The following is a 10,121-nucleotide window of genomic DNA, read 5'->3' on the forward strand; positions in this document are numbered from 1 at the left end:
CACTTCTGTCTTGGCTTCAAATTGGGAGTTCCCACAATCTCCTTTTTAGGTTCAATAATTTGCTATGCCAGCTCACAGAACGCAGAGGAAAACTTTTTTAGTGGTTTATTATAAAGGATATGATAGAGAATACAGATGAACATCCAGATGAAGACGTATGTATGGTGAGGTCTGGATAGTTCTTGTGTGCGGGGACTTCTGTCCTCATAGAGTTGGGATGCCCTACCTGCTGGCTCATGGATGTGTTTACCAACCTGGAGACTCTCCAAACCCCATGCCTTAGGAATTTTTATGGGGGTTTCATTACATAGGTATGATCAGTTATTAACTCAATTTCCAGCCCCTCTACTCTCCCTGGAGGCTGGGTGTGGGACAGGTTTGCAAGTTCCTATTTTCTACTTATGGTTTGGGCTTTCACTCTGTTGATCAGCCTTCTTCCAGGAACCCACCAGAAATGATCTCATTAGAACAAAATGGCTCCTATGACCTAGGAAATTCCGAGGATTTTAGGAGCTCTGAGACAGGAACCTGGGACAAAGATTAAATATATATTTTTAATGTCATATCCCTAATGTTCCTAAATATTTTAGGATATGTTATGGTAAAATCAAAGTTGGGTCCATGATAGGTTAGTTTGTGTCTGGTGTGCTGGAGTTACTTTGGTTATAATCTGGTTAATTGTATACTGAATTTGTTTTAAACATTTTAAAATAGAATTCTAGAATTCCTTGAAGAAAAAAATGTTTAAGCAATCAAAAGTAATTTTTCAGACTGTTATAGGAAAGTAGGTGACTAAGTGTAGTTTAATAAACAACCATTTATTAATGTTTTAAATATGCATTTCCATATATATTTGAATTAGTAATTTCCTAGCATTCTAACTTCTTCTGTGTATGTAATAAGCACATGAGCAGACACGTACTTTTTCCTATTGTCATACATATAAGATTTGAGCCAACTCAAAAATGCCAACCTCTTATTTCCAAAATGAGTGATGCAGGAATCCTGTGAGGTGATGATTGTTAGTTTCACTCTATTGTAAAGGCATATATATTCATATATATTTAGGAGCAAAAGTTGCTTTTTGCTTAATTATAGTTGATATTTTCTCTGTTGTAGTTCTTGGTCCTGCAGATAGGATTAAGTTACTTTCCTTTCTTTCTTTCTCTTTCTTTCTTTCTTTCTTTCTTTCTTTCTTTCTTTCTTTCTTTCTTTCTTTCTTTCTTTCTTTCTTTCTTTCTTTCTTTTTTTTTTTAGAGAAATTATATTGCTCAGTGCTGTATTTATTTACCTATTAGATATGATACACTATTTTCAATCACCATCTGCGAAACCATGGCCAATACAAAAGTGCCTGTTAAGTAACCTTGACATTTCATTCTATAACAGCCGTGTTGTATGGCTAACACTTGAGTGCTTATCATGGGCCAAGCACTGATATAAGTATTTCATAACTATTAACTCATTTAATCTCCAACAACCCATATCGGTTATGTATGACTGTTGCTGTTGCTGATTTACAGACTAGGAAACTGAGATACAAAGAAGAGCAACCTGCCCAAGACCACAGAAAAATAAATGGCAAGGCCAGGATTCCAATTCAGACCCTCTGGCTCCAAGGTTTTTATGCATAACCACAATGCTGTATTCAAAGTCTTTTAATATCACTGTTATTACTTTACTTTTATGCAAAATTTAAAGGATAGACTTAAAGACCTGGTAGTCCCTTCCTTCCTTCCTTCCTTCCTTCCTTCCTTCCTTCCTTCCTTCCTTCCTTCCTTCCTTCCTTTCTTTCTTTCTTTTTCTTTCTTTCTTTCTTTCTGCAGTGCTGGGGATTAAACCCAGGACCTTGTGCTTGCAAGACAAGCATTCTACCAACTGAGCTATTTCCCTAGCCCGTTCCTCACTTTCTTCCAGTGTCCTTGGTGCACTTAGGGTCCTTATGTTACAGTCCTTATTCTGGACATTTTCTCATGGTAGAGATGGTAGAAATTATCAAAAAATCAAAAAACTCTGAATAAATATTAAAATCTAGTTGATAGTAACAAATAGTCTTATAGACTTTTCAGAGGAAACTGGTGTTAATAAATTAGTTCCCAGCAGAATTCACTTTTATGCAGAATTTATTAGACTACACTGATCATCCTATTATAGTAACCAGCTTTTGCTGCAATAAAACTTATCACACAGCATTTGATGTGTGTGCTTTCTCATAACAGGAGGATAGTAGGTCTGCTGTGCCCTAACTGGGCTTAGCTTACCTGGACTTATGGTGTCTTCTTATTACAAAGCCGAGGCAGAAGGAGTTGCTACTTTTAATCCTTCAAGTTCCAGAATTTTTGTATTTTCCTATTCTTTAAATCCCTGCTTACTTTAGCAATTTTTGATTATATCTTTAAAATTTCTTTTTTAATTAAATGCAACTAATGCTCAACACTCACTACTAATATTCTGTCTAAAAACCTGTTTGAACAAAGCCCACATTAGTTAGAAATATTTTTCCTGGTTTATTTTACCAAATATTTTGTTACTGTTTTATATCTTAGGTCATCATTTTACAGTCTTCTGAAACAATTTCATCCCTGCTTTTTGCCTGCTCTGGAAGCCATTGTTACATATTTTAGGTTTTTGTTATAGTAGCATCTCAGCATCCAGATTCCAGTTTTTGTAACAGCCAGCCATTGCTACAGTAACAATTAACCCTGCACTCTGAGTGGCTAACAGTAGCAGACATTTATTTGCTTTCCATCTTGTATGAGTGTTTGAGGCTGACTGCTGCACTGTTGCACTTGTCTTGGTTCGGTTCAACATATTTTCTCATTCCAGAATCTAGCTTGAAGGATTAGTTATATATACTCTGGGATATGCTATGCACATTATTGGAGTGTCTTAACAAGAGGGCAGAGCTATACCATGCACTTAAGGTGTTCATAGTTCATTGGTTAAAGCAAGCCAGTTGATTAATCCCCAAAGGTGGGGAAGGCATACTTCATGCTAATTCATAGGGAATTCTGACACTGGAGGGAAGCAAACAAAAGTGTGCATACATATTCAATCTGCCTCATCTAGGATGTGACATAGTTGAAAATTTGACCTAAAATAGTAATATTTTCCCTTTGTTTTTTGGTTTATATTGAACCATGTAGGTTCAGGTCTGAATGAAGATTCCAAGGACATAACTGCCTACCACACAGTGTTTCTTACAGCCATATTAGGAGGAACAATAGTCATTGTCATTGGATTTTTTGCTGTACTGCTTTGTTACTGCAGGTAAGAACAACATCAATCAATATGCATAAATACAGGAAACCATCAAATTATAATATCATTTCAGCATATTGTGTGCACTACAAAGTTTGTAGAAATAAAATGCCTAGCCTTTAAAATATGTAGATTAAAAATAAAAATATATTCTAACAGTATATGATGCGTTTTCAAAGTTGACCTTCTAGATCATAACTTTTATCTTCTCTTCTTTAGGGATAAGTGTGTTACTCCACAGAAAAGAGAAAGAAACATCACTAAACTTGAGGTCCTCAAGAGAGATCAGACAACTTCAACAACACACATAAATCATATAAGTTCAGTTAAAGTGGCTTTAAAAGCTGAGGATAAGTCCCAGTTATACAATGCCAAAAACTCCTACAGCCCTCAGAAAAAAGAACCGTCAAAAGCAGAAGCAGAAGAAAGAGTTTCCATGGTAAAAACCCGGGACAACTTCAAAATCTACAATGAAGATGTTTCATTTCTATCAGTCAATCAAAATAATTATTCCAGAAACCCAACACAGTCTTTGGAGCCCAATGTTGGGACCAAACAACCAAAACATAACAACAATCTATCTTCATCATTAGGTGATGCTCAAGAGGAAAAGAGGTATCTCACAGGTGAGGAGGAGGGGTATGGGCGTTCCCACATTCCTGAGCAGCTTATGCAAATCTATAGCCAGCCAATCGCCATCCTTCAAACATCTGACCTTTTCCCCAATCCAGAGCAGTTGCACACTGCTAAGTCAGCCACTTTGCCAAGAAAAGGCCAGTTAGTCTATGGCCAACTGATGGAACCAGTAAACAGAGAGAACTTTACACAGACATTGCCCAAAATGCCAATGCATTCCCATACACAGCCCCCAGATGCCAGGGAAGAGAATATTGTCCTTGAAGGTCAACAGAGCTTGCCTTCCCAGACCTCAGATTGGAGCCGCTATTCTAACAGCTTGCTGGAATCTGTCTCTGTTCCTGGAACACTGAATGAAGCAGTTGTAATGACTCCATTTTCATCGGAACTTCAAGGCATTTCAGAACAGACCCTCCTAGAGCTGTCCAAAGGGAAGCCCTCCCCACATCCCAGAGCGTGGTTTGTCTCTCTTGATGGAAAGCCAGTAGCACAAGTGAGGCACTCCTTTATAGACCTGAAAAAGGGCAAGAGAACCCAGAGCAATGATACAAGTCTAGACTCTGGTGTGGACATGAATGAGCATCACTCAAGTAGAAAACTTGAGAGGGAGAAAACATTCATCAAAAGCATGCATCAGCCCAAGATCCTGTACTTAGAAGATTTAGACCTAAGCAGCAGTGAGAGTGGAACCACCGTTTGCTCCCCCGAAGACCCGGCTTTAAGGCACATCTTAGATGGAGGGAGTGGGGTTATTATGGAGCACCCTGGGGAAGAATCTCCAGGAAGAAAAAGCACTGTTGAAGATTTTGAAGCCAATATATCCCCCACTAAAAGAAGGGGCAGACCACCACTAGCCAAAAGAGATAGCAAGACTAACATCTGGAAGAAGCGAGAGGAGCGCCCATTGATTCCCATCAATTAGCTCCAAAGGCAGTTGTCTCTCTGCTGTCTTGTGCTGTGTCTTCTTGCTTCTTGTTGTAAATTGCAGTATGAACTTAAGAAATTGAGACTAAGTGATCTCTTGGCCCTGGACATGCCCTGAGCAGAGTAAATAGTAAAATGGTAATTCAGTAATCAGAGGGAAAGATGGTGAGGAATGCTTTTTCTGGCCTATTCTTTTCTGTAATTTCAAGTGATGAAATTGACGTATCCAAGCTTTCAAAATGTAAAATAGTGTCAAGATGTTAGTTATCTGAAAATGTTAGCCAATTTGGTACTGACTCTTAAGAATAAGATAGTAAAACGTGTATTCCTAAAGCTGTTCCCCAAATTGTTGCCTCTGCCTTGATGACTACCCCGTGGGACACTTAGAAATGAAACTGTCTGTTTGAAGCATCACCCCTGTGAAATGTCACCGTACATCCTTCTGTGCCTACACTCGAAAACAACTTCATAAACATATTCACTGATGTTATTGTAGAGTTTAGAGACCAGAGAATGTTTTCTTTTTTGAGATAAGTAGCATGTGTATTGTATCATCCCCAAACTAAATCCTATACTCATGGAAATGGGCAAGAAGCTTTTTGGTCCTTGGAAAGGGAAGTGCCAACTCTTTGGATGTAACTTCACAAAATAAATAAATGTTACATAGAAATTTGAGAAGTGAAATCTCTGATACTGAATTTGAATTTTAAGTTTGCTTTTTTTCCCCTCTCCTTAAAAATGAGGTAAACTTAGACATCAAGGAAATATTATTTTCCAATGTGAAATAAAAAACCTATCACTTTAGTTTAAGGCTCACTGATAAGATGGAGGCTCAAATGAGTTTTATTATATTTCTTTTATTCTAAAAATACAAACTCAGGCACTTAAAGGCTATAAAACTTGATTTTAAAATGATATAAAAATATCTTACGAACAACAAAATATGCATAGAAAAATAATCAGTTCATGTCAATGAGCAGAAAAAGAAATGCCATTTTCCTGAGGCTAAAAAATATCTTCAGGGTATCATTTATATATCAGGTGTTGACATTTTAAAAAGATGTTTGAGGAAAACAGTTTCAGTTTCAGGGCAAATGTAAGCTTTTCCTTAAATCACTTGTAGTCTTTGCAGCCTTTATCCCCTATCCTTTTCATTGTAGCAAAGAATGCAGTGTAAACACAGTTAACATCTATTTTTAATTTATGTGTCTTCAGCTGTGAGGTATCATTCATAAGTCCTAAAAATGAAAGGTCTTTGTTAATTAGAACAACCCATTCCATTAAAAAACAAACAAACAAACAAACAAAACCCACATTCCATGAAGACCCGTCTGGAGTACCTTTCCCTTTTCTTTGGTGAGGGGAAAAATGAAACTAAATTTTCAGTATTTTCTACTGTTCGACATAGAAGCAGCACAGAGACTCAAACCACCTAACAAGTTGAACCAAAATAGCCATATGAGCTTTAGTAAAATTGTAGATAGATGTACAATGAGACACTGTGGCTTATACCCCTTAGATAGTAGACTTTAGCCAATTATTTTCCTGGAACCAGTTCTGAAACATCTAATCTGTCATATAACTCTTCCCTTTCTGTGGTAATCCAAAGAATTTAAAGACCTGAACACATGTTTGCTACATAGTACCCCTATCCATAGAAGAGTTAAATGTGTTGGGTAATATGTAGGCTTACTTTTTTTTTTTTTAAATTCTAATAAGGCTCACAATTAGAGGAGGCTTTTTATTGGTCATATACAGAACCATACAATAAAAGTAGCATGAATGAAATAGATCTGGAAAAGGTTAAGGAGTTAATGCTCTGTGGAAGTGCCTTTGATACAGACTTGCATTATTAGAAGGATATAATAACATATTTCTTAAGTGTACATTTTTTTACCCAAATCAAAAAGGTGTGCAGTTTTTATTTAAAAATATAGATCTAGTGTTTCATGTTGGAACAATGAATTTTGCATGTAAGTCACATTTCTTTTGTGTATTTAATCCCTTTTTTAAAGAAATTCAGCATATGTTGATAAATTATGTTGGAATGAAGTTAGAAACAATATAGTAAAATATTATACCTCCTAAATATTTTGCATGTATATTTTCCCCACCTTTACATAAAAATGTTTCATCTCTCAGCTTGGTAATGAAATACATTTATTGGTATGTAGGTGTACCATTCAGGTATACCAGTTGCTTTATTCACTCTCGTGTAAAGGAAATGAAACAATGTATCCCAAGGGCTTTTCTCAAACTACTTGCTTGGTTTCAGAACAAAACCTTATTATTATTATTATTATTTTTACACTGCACATGCTGTTTTCAACTGAGAATTATAGGCAGTTTATCTTTTCTAATGATCAAAAGAGTATGACATATTTGTGAGTGCTTCACAGATTTCTTGTTTGAAAGTGGAAGCCATCTACTTTTTCTTAACCCAAGTGATGATAAACAAACAATATTCACTGCTTTCTTAAATTTTTAAATTGAAAACCAACAATCTTTTGCAAATATAAACCTAGGTAATTTTGATTACAAATTGTTAACATTTGTGGATCCTTTGTATATACTTTGGATAGAAAAGGCAAAACTATCACTCAACTGATGGATTCATTTACTAAAGCACAGCTATATGTATTTTTGAATACATATTATGATCTTGAGACTTTATAAAATCAATTTTTATGACTTTATGCAGTTGTATAGGGATTATGCCCTTTTATAATACACAGTGTATCACAAAGATCACGAATGTTAAGGAATAAAAGCACTTCTTTGCTTTGGCAATCACTTTCAGATCGCCTTCTGTGTGTTTGAATTCTGTAGTATCAATACATAATGTAGGGTTTTAGAGATCTGGGGGCTAAATAATGCCCCTAAAAACTTCCTGGAAAGGTGAAGCTCAGAGTTACACATTCATTCATCAGGTATGGATTACTCATTTCTCCATAAAGGAATTTCTCCATTGTAAAGGAATTTGTATTACTTTCTACTTCAGATCTAGAGTCTGCATTTTGTCCTCTTGTTTCCAAGTGTTTGTTTCTTTTGTATTCTTTGATTTAAAAAATCTCATATTTCGGTGTATTTATTGCTGTTATTACTATATTTACTGCTGAAAACTGTAACAAGTCTGAAGATTTGTAAAATGTTCAACATAGTTCATTAAGATAATAAAATAAATTTAAAAGCATACTTGTGCTGTTTAATTTCTGGTGAAATGCAAGGGCTTCCTATATTGTCATTTAATTTAATAAATATTTATTACTTTTTATTCATTACACTCCCCATGGTAAAATAAATCTGTTTATAAAATAAATTTGATCTCTATATATTTCATGTCTCCAGAATTCACATTTTTATTGTCAAAACTGAATGTGGACAAATAGTTTCATGCAATGAAATCAAAATAATCCAGTAGAATGTAAAATAATTTATAATTCCCCAAAACCTTTAAGAAAATAAAAAATTCCTCTATATACCCATTTAAAATATTATTTGGACTTTTTACCTAAAACTGATAATCCAAAGGCTGCTTATACTTGGAGTGTTACATCTCTTAAGAGCCTCTGCTTAGTCAATTGAACAATATTTAAGTCAGGCAGTTTGGGTGTTTTAGAGTAGTTTTAAGAATTGTCCTGACTGCCATGTTTTTAGATATTTCCTATAAATTTTAAATGTGTTAATATGTTACTAGAAATACTTTTGGTCATTTCTAATGGGACATTATGACCCTCACCACTGGCAGTGAGCTTCAGAATCCACTTGGAACCCTGCAGGTGCCCGCCGGGTTATGGCTGCCCTTATTTTCTGGCCAGGTCTCCACTTTGGAGAGTCTTGAGTCTTCTCAGAAATGATGGGCCCCAGAATGAGTCACCCAGGGACCCGACTCACATGGAAGTAGTTTGTAACAGAAAAGATTTGCTAAAACTCAGAAACACAGCCGCAAAACAGATGACATTAATGAGCTGTTCATCACTTTCTCATCCCAGAAGGAAAATGGACATGGGAAGAACTATGGGAAACATAGACTCTAGGAAAGGAAGTTAGATGAAGATAAGATATTTTAGTCAGTTTATCAAACATGATACATTTATCAGTACTTAATTGTGACAGATAATCAGGGACCCTTCCTTTGTACCATAGTTTGGAAAATGTTAAACTATGCCACAGCATTGCTTTACATAGACCATAAAATCACCTTCTGGCCACTTTTTCACAGCTATATTTATCAGGATACACAGTGAGATAATATTCTACTTCTATTAGTAAGCTCTAAATCAATTGGAGAGCTGATTTCTTCTGAGGAAACAATGATCTTGGATTTGTGTTTGTTCTTTCCATCAAATAGAGATTCCTCTTTCTTTTCCTTTTATTTTGAGCAGTATTTTATTTGGGAACTGTAGACTTCTATCAATATTTAAAAAAATAAAAACGATTGTCAGGGTTTGACCCCAGAAAAATTGTCTAGAAGTTGGTTGCAGTTTATGATGGTTAAATACCAAAAAGTTGACAAAATCAATTACACATGGAAAAACATCATCAAATATACTTGACAAATTTCATAGGAAGAAATGAGGTAACTGTCTTTTTGAAATAGCTAAACTTAAAGATCTCTGGTTTTGCTACCTGTGTTGCTTCTCAAAATATTGCAATTCCACTTTTATCCACTTTGTTAACTGTACGTAATACCTTCCTATTTTTGTTGAGAAGGTTCACATGTTGAGAAGTACGTGCTGATAAACTATTCTTAGTTGAACCCTATATTTCCTAATTTTCAAGCCTATAGCAGCTATGCTTGTGAATAATATTCCAAGATTTTGTAGGGACACTCCTATTTCCCACATGAGTTGGTCTTTTCTTCCTTTTCAGGTTGATTAGGGTTTTCATAATTCATATGTTGACTGGTTCTAATCCTTGTAGACCTTATTAAAACACTAGACTAACTGCAGACAGTCTGATTCAAAACAAACCAGATAATTACATTCCCAGGAGTCTCTGGGTTTATTATTCTTGAACAGCTTCATTAAAAAACTTTCATAAATAACACACTGAAGAGCACAATTGTGGCATTAAGCCACATGGAATAAATATCCCAGAAAAACTTTGATATGTTTTCCTATTTCAAATCAGAAAATAGTTTTGTTTTACATAAAAAGTACTTGCTAAAGTACTCAGCTTAAATTTATCTCTGTTATCCAGCACTTTGTAATAAGTACTCTTTTGTGACCTGAATTTCTAATTTAATTTCTGAAAAATTTGTAACGAATAAATACAAAAAGTTTAATAGTTAACATTTT

At 35.2% G+C, this 10,121-nt stretch overlaps 1 protein-coding gene across 1 annotated transcript in view; it reads left to right on the forward strand.

Moving 5' to 3' along the window:
- FAM171B (family with sequence similarity 171 member B) overlaps positions 1-6,130 on the forward strand; it is a 59,876-nt gene extending 53,746 nt beyond the window's left edge. The window contains exons 7-8 of the mRNA XM_079135345.1: positions 3,147-3,270; positions 3,481-6,130. Coding sequence (XP_078991471.1) covers positions 3,147-3,270; positions 3,481-4,819 — 1,463 coding nt within the window. The 3' untranslated portion in view covers positions 4,820-6,130. The remainder of the gene's footprint in view (positions 1-3,146; positions 3,271-3,480) is intronic.
- Positions 6,131-10,121: the final 3,991 nt, after the last annotated feature.

This window comes from Sciurus vulgaris (assembly GCF_902686455.1).
Source record: "Sciurus vulgaris genome assembly, chromosome: 3".
Classification (NCBI taxonomy): Eukaryota; Metazoa; Chordata; class Mammalia; order Rodentia; family Sciuridae; genus Sciurus; species Sciurus vulgaris.